The 19,655-nt window shown below is 30.7% G+C and overlaps 1 protein-coding gene across 1 annotated transcript in view; it reads left to right on the top strand.

Annotated features, from left to right (window-relative positions):
* The window catches only part of LOC107452303 (uncharacterized), a 22,192-nt gene continuing 2,537 nt past the window's right edge, over positions 1–19,655 (top strand). The window contains exons 1-8 of the mRNA XM_016068678.4: positions 1–214; positions 655–776; positions 2,958–3,103; positions 8,696–8,863; positions 11,718–11,848; positions 15,449–15,551; positions 16,100–16,234; positions 18,245–18,330. Of these exons, the coding sequence (XP_015924164.1) occupies positions 201–214; positions 655–776; positions 2,958–3,103; positions 8,696–8,863; positions 11,718–11,848; positions 15,449–15,551; positions 16,100–16,234; positions 18,245–18,330 (905 nt within the window). The 5' untranslated portion in view covers positions 1–200. The remainder of the gene's footprint in view (positions 215–654; positions 777–2,957; positions 3,104–8,695; positions 8,864–11,717; positions 11,849–15,448; positions 15,552–16,099; positions 16,235–18,244; positions 18,331–19,655) is intronic.

Below are 19,655 nucleotides of genomic sequence, written 5' to 3' on the forward strand. Positions count from 1 at the left end.
GAAACTTTAGTGTTATCTATACTTATAATCATGAGAGGGAAAAAGTCCAAGGAAACTAGATACCCTTGAAATGAACGGTGAACTTCATTTTCACTTATGTGTTACCAAAATCGAACAAGCAAAAAAGAAAACTAAAGTATATCTCAGCAGTTTTGTTGTTAGTAACATCAGACAGTTATAACTCTATCAAGATACAGATTATGGCGGAAAACGAGTAAGCTTAAAATTTCTTTATTTGTCTAATATATTAACATTCCACAAAATACTAACTATTCAGCAAAAAAATATTTTTTATTTATTTTTAGGCTTAAAACATAAAGTCAGTAAATAAAATTGTCATTTTATTAAAATAAACATCAGTTGTATTAACACATATTCGTAACATACGATTGATATATTATCAATCGTGGTTTAAAATTTGTTAGAATAAAATTTTTCTTTTTAAATTACAAACATGGTTTTGGTAAGTTAACCGGCCGGCAGAAAAGGGCAGAGTAACAATGTATGAAAAAAAGTAAATTTACTTCTCAGGAATCAAAACCACTGTAAAAGACAGAATGATATTCTGAAATTAAACTTTAAAATTAGGGACTTTTAACCATGGAAAAGTAAATTTATAACTTTAATCATTCCGTTTCTATATTTGTTTGCTAGGAAAATAGTATTCGACTGTGTACCTACCTATCTCAAAGGCTTCCATGATGATATTCTTGCATCTAAAATGGTTTATTCAAAGTTGGGCCAAACGCAATTATTAGTTTCTCGATTAGGGCTGGGTAAGTTTTTTTTTTTTCTAAACATATTTCAAAGGCTTGCATTCTGTCTTTAGTACTCGGTTATGCACAGAAAATTCCCGGAAATTGCTTTTAACTTCAAAAGAGAAAAACATCAGCATAGGAAATATCGGGTATTGACGAAAATTGTGACTGGAACATTAAAACGATCCCTCTTGCAGTAAGGAGAATGCACTTTTTCTCTTCCTCTAAGCTTCTTTCAAATTTCTGAGTACAAAAGGTAGAAAGCAGGCCGTAGAAAAAAATCTTAATGTTTTAATCAATATCAAAACGTTTTGCAAATATGTATTTTGTATTAAAGTTATATGGTCATTCATATTTTAATGTAGTACTTATAATTATGCTTGTCTTAAATATTCACGTTTAAACGAGAAAAAAAAATAACAAAGACAAAAGCCTGATGAATCATAAATGATGAAGGCGCGTTTAAATACATCAAAAATTTGTTTGATTGTTTCAGTTTAACCTGACAATCAAACTAGTTTTGATGCTCTTAACCCATTCTTATACGTCAGTAGTTTTTGATAACACTTCTGTTTTTGCTCACAAAAATATTAATTAATTGCATAATAATGAAAAATATGAATATGAGATAAGTATGATTTACAGAAAAATTTTAAGCGTGCTTAAACTTTGTTGTTGTTGTTCATTTACGTCACACTAGAGCTGCACAATGGGCTATTGGCGACGATCTGGGAAACATCCCTGAGGATGATCCGAAGACATGCCATCACAATTTTGATCCTCTGCAGAGGGGATGGCACCCCGGCTTCGGTAGCCTGACCTGACGGCCTGCACGCGAAGTCGAGCACTTTACGGTAGAACAGTTTAACGAGGATCAATACCGCACACTCTCGGCCCCTACGCAGACTGATCCAAGTGGTCACCCACCCGCACACTGTTCGCAGCCAGTGATGCTTGACTTCGGTGATCTGCTGGGAACCTTGTCTTAACGATCAGTCCACTGCGGGCCGTGTTTAAACTTCAGTGACACACAGTACCAATCACATCTCAGGCTTCAGTTTAAACAAATCTTTATGTGTCAGCTAAATGCTGTTGGCTTCCCGCACTTCTATTAACCCCTTTTTATTAAAATTTATATTATATTTTTTCTTATCATTTTGATTACTTTAGGTAAAAAAAAAGTCAAAATATTATATAATATTACGTCAAAATAGCAAATTTAGCATTTTAATAATTTATGGTTATGAAATTTCAAACACGGTCTACTTTCAAATTATTATTATTTTTTTAAATTTGTATTTATTTAGATTCATCATTGAAATTTCTTTAATTTGCAAAATCAATTCTTGATAAATTTTTGAACATGAATGAAGAAAATTTCTAAACACTTTTAGGATTTTATATTTTAGTACAAATTTAATCCTTTTTAAAATTAAAAAATACCAAAATATATTTTTTCACCGAGGCTTCCTCTGCGTCTAAAAGGGTTAAAAATATGTTCGAAACAACCTTCATCAGTTGTTGTTTTCAATCCCAGCTGGGATAGCGGAGCTATATCAAATCCATGAGGCCGTGAGTCTTCAAAATATCGAGGAAAAGGAGAGGTCTCTCAAGAACCTCTTCCATGGTGAAATCCAGGCAATCAAGTAGATGGTGAGGACTAGCCTCGCTGGAGTTGCACTTTTTACAAGATGGAAAAAGTTTAATTTGTCCACTGAAAGTGAGGCTCTTAGTATGCCAACTGACAAATCTACAGGTAGCGGTTTGGTCGGCACGTGTACCCTGAAGGTTAAGGGCTCCTCCAGGACGAGTGCGGGGATACCAATTGTGATCCGGTGGAACAAAACAAGCTTTATTAACTTTAGATTTGCGGATATAAAATAATTCAGAGTAAGTGAGGGCCGTGTTTCGAGAGGCTGGGAGGGAAGTACCTTCTTTTGCCAACTGATCAGCACGATCGTTGCCAAAAAGTCCCACGTGTGAGGGCATCCACTGAATATGGATGTCATGGGGAGGCTGAGAGGGCATTTAATAAAAGAAGTATAGAGACCCTTCTTCATCTGTTGACAGGAAAACGAGTTCACATAGAAGAAATAGTTTTCTTGCAAAAAATCACCCCAGAAATTCTGCTCGGTTGCCACATTCAAAAATATTTTTAATAATACAAGTGCATACTTATTACAATTTTCATCGTTGCAGGCGGTGCCCAACTGAAAGATGTATTAAATACCCCTAAAGAGCAAGATGGAATCGATACAGTCATCAAAGCAGTTAAAAGTGGAATAAATTACTTTGACACAGCTCCATATTACGGACAAGGAAAAGCTGAAACAATGCTTGGGAAAGTAAGAATCAAAAGTTCATTTAAAGTAATAAATTTTTTAGCTGTATTGCAAGAAAAATCAATGCAAAACCCATACAAAAATAAGCAAATGATCCTTTCAACCGAACCAAAACCTTGTTATAAATACGAAATAAGTGCCTATTGATTATTAAAAAATAAATAGATGAAAAAGAATTTTTGTTCACAACAATTTGATATAGATTGTTCGTTCGTAAGGCGGTGCAAATTGTATAGAACTATACAATTTGCACCAAATATAGCAATAAAAAAAAATCGAGGTGGTATTTTCAAGCGAAAATCAAGTTTAAAATTTTTTACTTTACGATGAAATCAAGTATGACATTTTTAAGTTGTAATATCTCTCAGTTATTTCACCCCCACCCCTTCATGTAAAAAAAAAAAAATACAGGTATTTTGTTTTAGTTAATTTTTAACAAAACGTTTCTTTCAATATTTATCAGATTATTCTAATGCTTTATATATCTGGATATTTTTTTCACAATTACGTTTCTTAAAAGCACCCAATTGAAATCGTTAAAGAATGTAAAAACTTAACCCAATAATTAAGTATGAGATCACAAGAAAATGAAGCCACATACCTGAGTGAAGGTTGAAACTGGACTAAATATTTTATTATAGAAAAGAGGTTATATTAAAGACAACACTGCTGCCATCTATGTCAGCATTTGTGATGCCATCTATTTACAACAATATAAACTAATTCTTTCAACACTCCCACTTTAGTTTACATTTTTGGGAATACTAAAAGAAAATCACAAATGTGCAAAAAAAAAATATCACTAAATCATTTTAGTCTCATTGATCTTCCACAATATTCATACTTAGTTCTATTAACAGTTTTTTGCTAAATAGTCCACATTTATATTTATCATATTCACTCCCACTGTCCGAAGCAATCCTTCTCCTTTTTGGGGCGTTTTTCTTCTTCACTTTGACTATTTTCAGGTGTAATTCTCCTCTTGTTAATTCACTGTCTGAAACAATTTTTCTGTTCTTGCTTGGCCTGTCTTCATCACTCTGTCTGCCATCACTTGCTCCTTTTCTTCTTTTAGATTTTGCATTACCACTGTCAGAATCTTCACTTCCACTATCAGAAGCAACTTTCCTCTTTTTAGGCCCACTGTCTTCATCACTTTGAGTAATATCGCTAGTACTTGCTTTCCTCTTTCTTTTAGACTTTTCTTTTCCACTGTCAGACTCCTCACTTGATAAAATAGCTGCTTTAGAAACGATTATACTCCTTTGCTTGGATTCCCTATCTTTCTTACGTTTTTGTCTTTTACCACCTTCTTCTCCTTCATCATCAAGTTTCACAATCATCTCGTGGCACACGTTTTCTCTGTCAGAGCCTGAAGCCTTTTCTTCTTCATCTGATTGTTCTTTATTAGAATTTTCATCATCTGATTGTGCCTTATTGGAACCACCTTCATTGTCAGATTGGGTTTGATTTAGGTTAATGGACCCTTCTGATCTATTACATTCTATTTTAATCCCTAAGCAAGAATTTAAATCTTTCATTTCAAATCTTTTACTTAGTTGCCTTTTTGCTAAATTTTTAAGCCTTACTGAGTTGCTAAAAATTAATAAATAATCTGCATAAATATCTACAATTACAAGTTCTTTATCATTTAGTTTAATATACACACAACTATCAAAATAACTTTGCCTAAATCCCATTTCAACCAAGCCTTCTTCTAATGTCAGATACCAAAGCCTGCCACTTTGCTTTAAGCCATCTAGAGCTTTATTAAGAAGTTTCCCATTTAAATTTTGTTCGTAATACTCACTAAACCCATTTGGAATTTTCATATATATTTCTTCATTTAGTGTCCCTTGAACAAAAGCCATAACAGCATCCATTTGATCGATTTCCCAATCATAAATAGCTGCATAAGCCAACAAAACTCTTAATGTTACATAATGAACTACTGAGGAAAACGTTTCTGTACAATCTATTCCTTCGATCTGGGAGAAACCTTTAGCTACTAAACGGGTTTTGTACCTTTCAATATCTCCATTAACATTATGTTTTATTTTGAATACCCATTTGCAATCAACAATGTTTTTATTTTTAGGCTTATTTACTATGTCCCAAGTTTTGTTTTTAATGTGACCCGCTATTGTTTCACATAAAGATTCTCTCCAATGCCTAGCATTACTACCATTGAGTGCCTCATCAATAGTATTAGGTTCAGAAAGAAGTTCATTTATTGCCACTAAAGCATCGGCAAAGCAAATAGGATCTAAATTTGGCATTTGCAAATCTGGCATACCATTGGTATCAAAATTTTGATAACGAACAGGAAGTTTAACTGTTCTTCTTATAGGTGTCAATTTCGGCATGTCATTATCTACAGTTACATTATTACTCTCATCATTATTTACAAAATCGCCTCTATTCAAACCATTAATGTCATCCTGACCTGCATTAATATCATTTTGGAAATTTAATTCATTATCACCCCTGCTAACATTATCACCATTTTGGAGTTTATCTGATGTGTTGTCAAAATCAACAATGCTCCCACTGAATAAAGAGTCATCACTGAACTCTGGTGAACTTTTGTCACTGTTATTGTCATGATACATATCATGTTCCAAAAAATGCACATCTCTGGCTACAACAATACTATAATTAGTTGGATCAATTAGACGATAGCCCTTCCTATCCTTACAATACCCAACAAACATTAACTCTCTAGCTTTCACGTCCCATTTTAAACGCTTCTGTTTTGGAATATGAACAAAAGCCCGACACCCAAACACCCTTAAGTATTTCAAGTTTGGCTTTTCACCACTCCACTTCTCAAAAGGTGTCATGTCTGGAACCGCAATGGTTGGAGATATATTTTTACAATGAGCTGCTGTTTCAACTGCTTCAGCCCAATATTCCTGGCCAAGGTGGGCATCCACCAACATAGACCGAGCTCGCTCAACAAGTGTTCTGTTTTTGCGCTCTGCAACCCCCATTTGCTCCGGTGTATAAGGGATAGACTTTTGATGCTGAATCCTTTTGGAAGCTAGAAAACTATCCATTTCATTATTAACATACTCCGTCCCATTATCGGAGCGTAAAACCTTAATAGGTTTGCCAGTTTGTCTTTCTACATATGCCTGAAAGTCTTTGAATTTTCCAAGAACTTCAAATTTATTCTTTATAAAGTAAACAAAAGTCATTCGTGACAAATCATCTATGAAACTTATAAAGTACCGAGAACCGCCTATTGATAAAACACTCAGGGGTCCACAGAGGTCACTATGCACTAAGCCTAACAATTCTTTTGCTCGTTTAGCCTTACCCTTGGGAAATGGTTGTTTATGTATTTTACCTTTAATGCATGGTATACAATTATTAATTTTCCCATTAAAAGAGAAACCCTCAACCATATCTTGCAATCTAACCATCCCAGCTTCACTTAAATGACCTATTTTCTTATGCAATATTTCATTTGATGAGTTTTGAGCAGTAATTAAAGCCATATCATTATGAATATCTAAAGAATATAATCTATCGCTTACACCTGTTCCACTAGCTACTAAATTATCACCCTTATGAACAAAACATCTTTCCCCTGTAAAGGTAGTAACCATCCCAAAAGTTTTGTTTAAATACTTAATAGATAGCAAGTTAGCAGTTAGTTTTGGAACATGCAATACATTATTAAAAGTTACTTTTGCTTTCTCCCCATTTCTAGATAAAAGAAAACTAACACTCCCTTCCCCCTCAACTTCTATAACAGAGCTGCCTGTTTTAATTTGACTAATACTTGCAGTTTGATAATCTGTTATCAATTCTTTATATGGGGTCATATGGAACGAAGCACAAGAGTCCATGTACCAAACATTAGGATTTGGATTAGAATTTGTAACATAGATACCTGCTACATAAGCTTCTTCCTTCATAGGAGTCTTACTAGAAGTAGGCTTTACATTACCCTTTTTGTTAAATTTATCATACGCATTTTTCTGGCGTAGGGGTCTTTGACAATCTATACTTTTATGCCCAAACAAATTACATTTGAAGCATTTCCCCTTAAACTTATTCCTGCCTTTAAACTTTTCATTAAGGAAAGCTTGATCTAAATTCCCATCAGAATTAGGTTTATCATCCTCAGCCATTAATCTAGTTTTAACGTTATCAACAGTTATCTCTTCCCCACAATTTTTCAAAGCCATAATAAGGGGTTCAAATCTATCAGGTAAGTTAGCTAAAATTATTCCAGCTATTAATTCCTCATCTGCTTTAACTCCTGTTGATTTTAATTGCTGATATGCTGAAATTACTTTATGAAGGTAGTCACACATGTCCTTACAATCTGAATACTTAGTGTTAACCAATTCTTTAATTACAGACACTTTTCTAGTTATTCCTTTATCATCATAAGTTTTTGATAATACTTCCCAGGCTTCTTTGCCACTAGATAAGTCCCTCAAATCATTAAAAATTGTTTCACTAACCCCTTCAACTATGTATGACAAAGCTTTGGCATCTAAAGCTGCATCTTCCTTTTTCCCTTCAACATAATCCCATGATTCTCTTTTAATTAAGTGCATTTTCATGGCAAACTTCCAATCAGCATAATTTACCCTCCCAGTTAATTTTTTATGGCTAAAAGAACCTTCTCCCCCTGGCATGATTATTTTTCCCTGTAAACTTTAAATTAAACTATCAAAAAATATAACTATAAAATAAGAAATTTTCTATTAAAACATAGTTAAATTAAATTAGTTACAAAGTTTAAAAAGAAAAAAACAGCAACATTTATTTAAGTGTTATGCATTTAAGCCTAACCATGTGTTAACACATGCTACCATAATTTATCTATCTTTAATTCTAAAAATTATCAAAGAATTTAAAAATAAATATATTAAACTTAATAAATGTTAGCTATAAATTTCTTGGATCATCCTGGGCCCATAACCTAAAAACTTAACCCAATAATTAAGCATGAGATCACAAGAAAATGAAGCCACATACCTGAGTGAAGGTTGAAACTGGACTAAATATTTTATTATAGAAAAGAGGTTATACTAAAGACAACACTGCTGCCATCTATGTCAGCATTTGTGATGCCATCTATTTACAACAATATAAACTAATTCTTTCAACAGAATGGTCAAAAACATTTCACATGACGTTTTGAGCCGAAAGATTTAGAATAAATATTTTTATACAAGAACGCACTCACAACGTACTAAAACTCGAATCACTATTAAAAAAAAAGAAATCTTTCATAATGTGATAATGTATGGTTATTCAATATTGCAGTAACTAACTTTGGGAAGTGGGAATGCAAATCATGAGGATTGAGAATTTCTAACCCTCGCAAATTTTATTCCAAAAGAATCGAAAACTTAATTTACGGTAACACAATAAAACGTTTTAAGGATTAATAATTGAATAATTTTTTTTTTTTTTTGGTTTTGCAGTAGCAATCAGTTTATCATCAAGAAATAAAAATAATTGCATAGCGATTGTGGAGTTGGTGAGTGAAACGAGGAGGGGACAAAACCACCCAGTTCATTATAATTTATTTATTTCCGAATTGATGACTGTTTTATATCTTTTCAGGCATTGAAACTTATTCCTAGAAATACTTATTATCTTGCAACCAAAGTTGGAAGATACGGCGTGAATGAAGAGACTGCTGAGAGATTTGATTTTTCTGCAATGCGTACATTGCAAAGTGTAAAAGAGAGCTTTGCAAGATTGGGAGTTAATCATATAGATCTCCTGCAAGTAAGTAGGATACATCTTTATAAAAGTAGCCCTGAATTCATTTACTGTTTTGCTAATTCAATAATTTATTGGTTTCCCGATGTAAAGCATTATTTGATCTGCCACAGAACTGTAAATTTTACATCTACTTAAGTTTTTTCATTTTCAAAGGAATAAAAAAAAAAAAATTCGCAGTAAAAGAAAATTAGCTTCGATACATTTTTAAAGTAAAGTGGAACTTGATCGTAACTAAAGTTATTGTTCTAATTCAGTGTCTGAAACATTTCTCTAGTGTTAATGCATGGTTTTTTCTAAGTCACAATGGAACTCAATTTTCAATTAATATTTTTGAATTAAAAAAACCATTTAATTTTTCAATGTACAGTGGCGCTCACGTACTTAAGGACTGTGTTTTCAAAATAAATGCGTCATTATATTAGATGAATATTATGTTTTGATCAAGATATCTACTATAATGACGAATTCTACCTTAGTTGAACCTCAATCCTCAAATAATTCATTCGTGTTCACAAGTGTTTCATAAAAGTTTATTTAAAAAATATATTTTGTTAAGTTTCTTATACTTAAGGACAGTTTGTCTAATCATGAGTTATTGAATGATTACAATCAATTTATCGATCAATGTAAGTGTAATTTACCACATTATCTTTGTTTGATGCTTTAAAATATTGTATTAATTTTTTTTTATTTTTTTAATACAAATTTCTACATTATTATGAGTAAAGGTAAAAATGTTAGCAATGAACAGAGATGTCGAATAGATATTCTGAGAAAAGAGGGTTTAAGCATTAAAGAAATTTGTAGGCGGCTAAAATTATCAAAAACAGCAGTTTTCCAAGTATTGAAATCTATTCAAGAGACCAAAAGTATTGAAAAAACATCCCGAAAACCGCGTCCTCGCAAAACTACCGAACGAGAAGATCGCATTATTCATTGAATTTCTGAAGCTGATTGTCACAAAACCGCCCCGGACATCAAAAAAGAATTCGCTGAATTAACAGACAAGCACGTAAAAAATAATACCATCAAACGGCGTTTAAATGAGTTTTGGCTTATGGGTCGCGTATGTAGGAAAAAACCGTTGATGTCAAAGAAGAATATAGCAGCTCGATTAGCTTTTGCAAAAAGACACCGAAACTGGACATCGGCTGACTGGAATCGAGTTATATTTACAGACGAATCGAAGTTCAACAGAATGGACTCAAATGGCAAAAGTTATGTGAGGCGTCGAGTCGGTGAAGAATTTAATGTACGGTGTACAAAATCAACTGTAAAAGGTGGAGGCGACTCGGTGATTGTGTGGGGTGCCATGACATGTTCAGGATGTGGTCCAATTCACAAAATAGAAGGCATCATGTGTATGTGGACATTATCAAGACTGTTTTTCTGCCTTATTACAGGAAACTTCGCTCAAGAAAACCAATCATGCAAGCCGATAATGATCCAAAGCACATGAGCAAAACTGTGAAGGTCTTCTTGTCAAGCAAGAAAATTGAGGTTTTGCAGTGCCCTTCCTAATCACCAGATCTCAACCCGATCGAGATGCTGTGGATAGATGTGGATAAATATGTGAAACAGCAAAAACCAAAAAATTTAGGTGATTTATGGAACTGTGTCCAAGAAGGCTGGGCAGCTATACCTTCTGAGCGATGTCAAAGATTAGTAGATTCGATGCCTCGTAGATGTGAAGCAGTAATTGCCGCAAACGGCTTACCGGCTAAATACTAGCTCCAAATCTTTATTTTTTGTTAAATTTTTACATTGTTATTAATTTTATTAACAATTAAGAAATATTTATTTTGCTGTCCTTAAGTATGCGGAATGCATATTTTTTCTAAAATGTTACATAATTTAAGTATAACAGTTAGATAAATGATTTTCATTGTGAAAATATATTAAAAATAAGTTATTTGTTCCAATACATAATTATCAATTCAATAAATTTATGCGTGAACATTAAATTTTGGATTTTACTTTTCATAAAGACATGTCCTTAAGTACGTGAGCGCCACTGTATATATATATATTAATTGGTTGATAAATTGCTTCTTACAAGGGAATTACACACCAGTAACATTCCTATTTTAACTAAATTAAGCTTGAATTAAAAAGCATGCTTAAAAGCTTTGAATAGGATAAAAATTAGTCGCCATTTCTGCCTGTGGAGTAAAATATGCTTCATTAAAGTTTTAGTTGGTATACTTTAACAAAACTTTCCACCTGTTGTGGATTCCGGGCGGAACGATTAGTTTGCCTTCTACCACGTAGGGGAAGATCAAGTATCATATCCTAGTAGGGATGTTTGAATTTTATCGCAAATTTCTGTTCTAAAAAGGTTGATAACTATTTAGTATGTCGTATTCAATTTATTATTTCTAATACAAATAAACTCTAAAAAAAATTAATTTTTTAAAAATTGACTCTAAAAATTGAAATCTAAAAGCAAAAAACATTTTTTTTAAATTTTTTAATTAAAATATGAAGATTATTAAAAAATAAATTGAAATTTTATATTTTTTAATGAATCAATTATATTTTTATAAATAATTTAAGCTTTTATTAAATTCAATTATGAAAATGTCGACAAAAGTAAATAATTTAAAAAAGAATACAATTGGTAATACATTATAATTACAAGTAAAAGAAGAAAAACAGAAAGAAGAGTGAAGTATAAGGGGTTCTAGTTAAGTAATAAATGGCGATTAATTTTTACCCTATCCAACGTTTTCGACCAGGCTCCTTAATTTAAACTTAATTTCGTTATAATAGGGATTTTACAGGCGAGTGCTTCCTTTATTAGAATGATATTTATATTTTAATAAAATTTGTTTAAACTTGTTAAGTATGTATGCAGATACACGATGTCGAATTTTGCCCAGATGTGAATATCATCATCAACGAAACTCTTCCTGCTCTTCAAAGTTTGAAAGATGCTGGGAAAATAAGCTACATCGGCATTACTGGATATCCACTATCAAAGCTAAGGTACGATATTACTTGAAAATGTTTATTTAATATTGTGCAAAGCAAGTAATTAAAAAATGATCATAATTAATGAAGAACACACTGTTCGAAATTTTGGAACGTGTTGTTGAACCATAATATCTGTCAAATTAATATGGTGTTAAGAAAAATAGCTATGCTACTTTAATTCTTAAAATTAATGCATACTATTTATTCATTGCTCAATTTAACACTTCTTTAAGGTTGTAGGTTCTTTATATTTATTCATTTTCTATTTCACGAAAGGTGTTTGGTGCTCCGAGCTGCAGTACAAAGTTTTACAGCTAGTTTTCACAAGTAATTTCCTCTGCCATAATATAAATTAGGTCAATATTAGATAAAGTAATTGTATCAAGGTTTAAGCAACAATTTATTGACATTTGTTGTGCATAAAACTCAATAACCATAATACAGATTTGGAAGGTAAAAAATATTTGTGTATTAAGATTAACCCTTTGAGTGTTAGTTCCGGTATTTTCGCTTAAGTTGCGAGGTTTCTTGCATTAAAATAGAAAAAAAAATTATATTTCTTATGTCATTCAGTTTGAAAATTGTGAGTGTCTCAGTACAGTTTTACAGAGGGGCTCAACACTTAGTCAATAAGAAAATTACATTAAGAAGTAATGTGGAAAGAAATGTTTTTTTTTAATTTGAAAATGTCCATTAAGTTCGTAAAATATTGACAAAATGCAAAAGTCAAAAAACCCATTAAAATCATATAAGACTTCAAGATAAAAAGTTATCGTGATTGTTTTAGTTAGAATATTTGATGAATAAAAATTTGATATTTAATTAAACAGATTTAATACTTTTTTCCCAAACAGTTGCAGGGGTCCGTTCCTTTCTCGCTCCGCTCACCAACCTCCGTGGAGGCATCTCATTCTTCTTTGTCAACTCTCCTTAAAAGCTAATATTTATTAGAATTTTTAAATTTATAAATGCTTGTTATGATAAGTTTATGTAAGAACACTTTGTGAATTAAAACATTTTATTTTTGAAAAACTTTGTACCTAAAAAAAATAAAGATACTTAGGCAAAATAAGAAGCATTAAATGACTTGTAAGCAATTTATAACAATAATTTTATATTATGTAATAATTCAAATTGAAAGCAGTTTTTATCTCTTGAGACTTATGTATTTTTTAAAAAATTTCGATATAAATGTTATGATTTACACCTGGTAACAGTTAATCTTTTACCCTTATTTACTCATTTTTTCGCTACTTTTGATGTCAAGTGCGAGCTTATACAATAAAGATTTTGTGAGAGATAAACTTTTTCGACAACAACGGATTAATAATCATTATTTAAAGCAAAATGCGATATATTTTACTTATTTACCTCCGTAATTTCAAGCTTTAAATCTAATTTAAGAAGAAAAAAACAAACAAAACAAAATGTTTGAACAACAAAACAAAATGTAATTTAAAGAAGAAAAAAAAGTGAGAAAAAATTCGCAAAAAAAGGAGAAGATATTTAAAATTGCTGTAATTTCCAAACAAATTAGAATTTTAATAATTAAAAAAAAAAATCTCGCGTTAAGTTTTATATACCAAGGCCCTTTCAGCAAGTCAAATTTCGATTGTGTAGTTCTATTTCTGCGAACCATACGGTATTTGTTCCAACAAGAACTGAACATGTAATTATTTAAAAATGCTCCATTTTGCAGAATTCCAGTAAAATTTAATTTGTTTCTCTAAAGAAAAATAGTGAATAGAGTTTTAAATGAATTAATTATGATTCAATTTTCATGAATATCCTTGAAACCATAACACTCAAATTAGTAGTTCAGTTTTTCAGAAGTAACAAAGAGTATTGAGAATCACTTGCCATTCTACGCGCATTGGCATAAACGATATTACAATCATAACACAGTATATTTTATTACTTTCTTGTATGAAATAATGGAAGCGTTATTTTTTATTGTTGACAAAGTTTTCATAACATACAAATGTGTTACCAGTTTTTTTATAATCTCTTATGCTTGTAACTTTACCTTTATCTAGTCTCCCGAGGAGTGAAACGTAGTTAGGGGCTGTTGAAATTTATCACTCCTAATTATATAAGTCTCATTATTATTTTAATTTTTAGGGGAGCATACTTGATAATAAAAAAGATAAAATTATTTTAATTTCAAATCAAGAAATCATTATTTTAATTTCAATTAAAAAACTTAGTTTAAATACCAAGGTCCTAGGTTTTGCTCCTGAAAACCGTGGGCTTCGAATTTCTATTTATAGAAAACAAAATCATATAGTTAGAAAATAAGATATATTTAAACACTTTCCCATGATTAACATTGCATAATCTCTAAAATTCAACAATCATCCGAAATCTGAGCATAAAATCAAATATAATAATAATGATAATGGAAAAGAATGTGTAAATGGGTCATTCTTAGGACCTCCACGAAATATTTTTTCAAGGGCCTCATTAAGTCTAGCGATGGCGCAGGTCATCTGATTTAAAAATTCAATTGAATGACTCTTCTTTATCAAATTTCTGTCATGCTAAAATTTAAAAAAAAAACAAAACAAACAAAAACATTATAATAATTTCCTTAGAGCCGTAGTGGCTCAGGGGATAGAGCATTTGCCTTCCGATGAGGTGAACCGAGTTCGAATCCCGGCAATTGCTGGTTCATACAAATTCCACACCTGGCTCGCACCTACTACAGTGCTGAGGTAAAATATCCTCAATGGTAGAAAGATCATAAGACAGAGTCACCTTGGCGTCGGACTTACTGCGGGACGTATTCTTCTCCATGCCGATAAATGCGGTTTAGTTCTATCAAAAAAGTCCTCCAGGGAGGGAAATTTCTCCCAATACTTGATCCAGGAGTTTCATTGTCTTCAGGATTGATTTAAAAATTACAAGGCTGCTAAGTTGAACGTTAAAAGTAGTAAACAAAAATTTTATGAGCTCTTCAATGATGGTTATAAAATAAAACAATTTCCTTAAGAAAACACATATGATTTCAATAATATACTACCATTGTATAAAATACTCCTGCTAAAAATTAAAAAAAAGACAGATTTTAACGTTTGGCAGATAGAAAGGCAATGCTACATTTACTTTAATCTATCAACTAAGGCTTTTCTTCACTGTTAACTTATTTTTGCCATCTGTATTAATAATTCATCGAAAGCACACACAGCTCCTACTACAACAAAATTTTTGTTGTTACAGAAAACATTTTTCCTACAGCTAATAAAGGTGCGCACACATATATATATTTAGTCAGACAGACAAGTCTTAAGTTCTGATAAAATTTTTATAAAAATTTAGTTTATTTTAAAATTTTCAGCTTTAATTCCCTACAAATGGAAAATAATATTTTGCTCATAACTCAAATGTTGAAGGAGTTATATTTTTCTCAGCATTATTTTTTATCCACAGATGGACAAGCATATTCTTTTTTCATTAATTTAGGAATAGAAATTGCTTATGAAGTTTGGTACTAAATACAATTTATTTATGATAAGCAAATTTTCTAAAAATTTACAGGGTATGCAAACTATTATTATATTATGCATTGTAAGTTTCCGCACTGTTTTATACAAATGATAATTTTTATTTTAGAGAAATTGTTGAGAAAAGTAAAGTGAAGATAGACACTGTTCTGTCTTATTGCCGATGTACATTGTTGGATAATGAATTGAGAAAATACATTCCTTTTTTCCAAGTGAGATCTTATAAATATTTTTAATGGATAAATAAGAAAATAATAGCCGATTAAAAATTAGATTTTCTTCCTTACCTTTGTATGTCAGTAATTTAATCTAGTTTAAGCGCTAAACTCAACCAGAGGTTGCAAGGCAGAAAAAAATCCAACTAAATAATTAATCAAAAGAAATAATAAAAAATTCAGAGCATTCATGGTAGAAATTTAATGATTAAACTATAAATACCATCTCTTTTAAATTTGGTTAGGCATTTGGTTGGCATGTTTTTTTTGTTGCCAATTAGTAAAAAGGAATTAAATAAAAAACTCTTATTTTCCAATAACAAATATTAACTAGAAACTATAATGAAATAATTAACTCTTTTAGAATGGTCATGAAAGACATGCTTTAAGAAGATACATTAAAAAAAGGTTATTGAAAAGCTAAAATCATTTAAATCTGTAATGTTTTACAATGTATTAATGTACAATGTATACAATTTTACACATGTATCACATTTCTCTTTAAAAATATTTTACTCATAAACTTACAAAATATATGTTTCTAGGAAAGAAGGCTAGGTATAATCAATGCTGCAGTGCTAGGTATGGGTTTATTAACCAATAATTCAAATCTTCCTGAATGGCACCCTGCATTCCCGAATATAAAGCAGATTTGCAAACAAGCAGCAGACTATTGTAAAGTAAGTTTTTTTTAAAAATTCTCTTTTTATGGGAAAAAAAATCAAAATTTCATATTCATCAATAATTGAAGAGTTTGAGTAAAAATTCAAACAAGAATTATCTATATTTTGATCTAACAAGAAAACAATAAACTATTTCTGTTGTTTAACCCTTTCTTTATCGGATTATTTCTTTCAAATTTCCCCCAAAAGCATTTTTTCTTATTGCTGAAAATTAATACATGTTCTATTCTAAATTCTAAATTTTTTTGTCAGCTTGCAGTTTTTTGGAGGCGAAATATGTGATGTCCCATCCATTGATCTCCAGTTTTCCCTGCAATATACCCAAGTTTTATCTTAAAAAAATACACTGTGATAACATATTTATTAACTCTATTGCTTTAAATTGTTCAAAATAAATATCTGTGCAATACTTTTATAAAATAATTATTAAAATTAGGCAAAAAGTATTTTGGAAAATAATTTTCACTTGATAAATCAGAACTATCATTTTCCGACAGAGAGATAATGAAATCACTGCACCTCGAACTTTCTCTCTGAATTTATCATAATTATTTTGACATGCAACGGTAACACTAATGAAAGCAAAACTACAGTAAGTACAAAATTATTTTAATTTCAATTCAAAAAATTTTGAAGAAAGTGGGACTAGTTTTTGCCATCTCTTAGCAATGTTCAGAAATACAAAGATAATTGTAGGATTTAAAGACACACGCAAGTAGCCACTAATTAAATTTCAGACGCAATTTCTCTCTTCATTGCATGGCATACGTCGTCGACCGTACGGGCACAAAAACGTCAAAAGAATGAGATGCAAACACCGAGACAGAAGGATAATTTATTGTTGCTGGCTAGAAATGACAAGGCATTAAAAGAAAAAAAATTTAATCTATTAATATAAGAGTTGTTGAACACAAAGCTTTTCTTTGGTGAAAACTGAAACAGATAGGTATTTCTTTGCATAAATCCAAATGTTCATCCTGAAGAAATTGATGAAATTTATGTAACCATCAGCACAGGCTTAAGCAAAGCCTTACTCTAATTAGTAAATTGAGTTTTATTTGTGAGAAAAGATAATACGACGTTTGGGAGTGGTTTATGTGGAATGAGATAACTCCATAAATTCAACAAATTACATATCATCTATTTCGTAAATTTTAACTGCAGATGTCTCAAACATGCTGATTACATAAATTTCATATTTTTACTCCCTGAAGCACACAGGGAGGATTCAACTATCCACGCGTTGGATTTTTATAAATTGATGAATGGTGGCATGATGAATTCTTATTATATTTGAACTTTGAATGCTGACGTAACAAATAAAGAATAAGAAATTTGCAAAAAAAAACTATATGAATTATTGCCAACTTGAAACACACAGGGCGAAAAAAAATCAAGCACGCTTCTCAAAAAAAGGAAGTTGCACTCTCGAGATCTACGGGGAATACTGGTCTATCTCCAAAAGATAGCGTCCCCTCCCTAGCGGTTGCGAGAATCTCTAAAGATGAGCTAGGAGTCGAGCCCTAGAGATCCTGCAAAGGCAAGGAAGAGGGCGTTCCTGTTGGAGACAGCCCAGTAGGTATCAGGAAAAGTAAACATTGTGGTGATCCCATGATCATATCACAGAGATATTCAAAAGGGACTAACAAATATTTAAAAGAATCTAAACCGTATTGGTTCTATCATAAAAAAGTGTCGAAGGCATACGACACACAGACCCAATTAATGTTTCATAGATTAAACTAGATTGAGCACAGTTTGATAACATAAGACCTAGAAGTGACTAAACTGCATAAAACACAAACAGAATTAAATACAATAATAACATCACAAGGTTGTTAAATAAAAGAGAAAAAATACAAGCTCACTAAAGTACTTCAGAATCATGGAACCTGAAGTTAATAGCTGCTTGGTAAATTACGAAATTAAGTAAAACTTAGAAAAATTATAAGGATATAAGATTTACTCATTGATTTAAAATTTTACTTTTATATGTTCTCATTACAGGAGCGGGATGTTAATCTGGCAAGACTAGCAGCCAATTATTCTTTTTCTCAACCTGATATTCATGTTCATTTAATAGGGATGGAAAGGTAAAATACGTACATAATAAAAATTTAAGTAACTTAAATATAATTTTTATTAATAATTTTTCTTAAATATAATTTTTATTAACTTAAATATATTTTAAAAATTAAATTATTCACACATTTAAAAAGAAATTACTTTAGGGGTATTGTATCAGTAATCAATGTTCATATTGTACGAATGATATACTAGTTTAAAATCATCAGATCCACCTGCCATGTCAAATTATGTTTGCAAGTAACATACATACCATTTGTAAATATTTTCCTGATTTCTTTATAGTGAAAAAAACAAAACAAAACAATGAGCTGATTTAATCAATATTTAAATATAATCAATATATAAAAATTATTCACACATTTAAAAAGAAATTACTTTAGGGGTATCGTAGCAGTAATCAATATTCATATTGTAGGAATGATATACTAGTTTGAAATCATCAGATCCATCTGCCATAGGCTATGTCAAATTATGTTTGCCAGTAACATACATACCATTTGTAAATATTTTCCTGATTTCTTTATAGTGAAAAAAACAAACAAAACAAAACATTGAGCTGATTTAATCAATACTTAAATATAATCAATATATGAAAATTATTCAGACATTTAAAAATAAATTACTTTAGGGGTATTGTAGCAGTAATCAATGTTCATATTGTACAAATGATATACTAGTTTGAAATCATCAGATCCACCCGCCATAGGCTATGTCAAATTATGTTTGCAAGTAACATACATACCATTTGTAAATATTTTCCTGATTTCTCATATAGTGAAAAAAAACAAAACAAAACAATGAGCTGATTTAATCAATATTTAAATATAATCAATATATAAATAATTGAAAGTTCATTAAATTCAACATAAATTTTAAAAATGTTGGTTATGATTTTGTTATTTATCCTCATTCAGTTTCTTGTAATTAAAATTCAGTTTCTTGTAATGAACTTGTAATTAAATAATGATGAAAAAGTATCAGTTACATACTACGTACTAATTCAGATTTGGGAAATTTGGAACTGTTTAAATCTAAATGAACAAGTAAGAAATCATAATTTTTAACTAAGACTTATTTATTTATCTTGATAAAATAAACTGAAGGAATGTGATATTTTCAAGTTAGAAGTTTAATATCTATTCTAAACTAACAAATTATAAATAATGTATTTAAAATGATACTAATCATTTACAATATAATTACTATAAACCTTGTTTTTATAATTATTTTGATTTATTTACTTATTGGCTTGAACAAAGTGCAAGCAATCGAATTACATTGAAAAATACCCATTGTTGAGGAGTTTAAATTAGATAGTCACCAATAAACT

Source organism: Parasteatoda tepidariorum, chromosome 6 (genome assembly GCF_982258835.1).
Source record: "Parasteatoda tepidariorum strain Cologne lab strain chromosome 6, Ptep-v5.0, whole genome shotgun sequence".
In the NCBI taxonomy this organism is placed as follows: domain Eukaryota; kingdom Metazoa; phylum Arthropoda; class Arachnida; order Araneae; family Theridiidae; genus Parasteatoda; species Parasteatoda tepidariorum.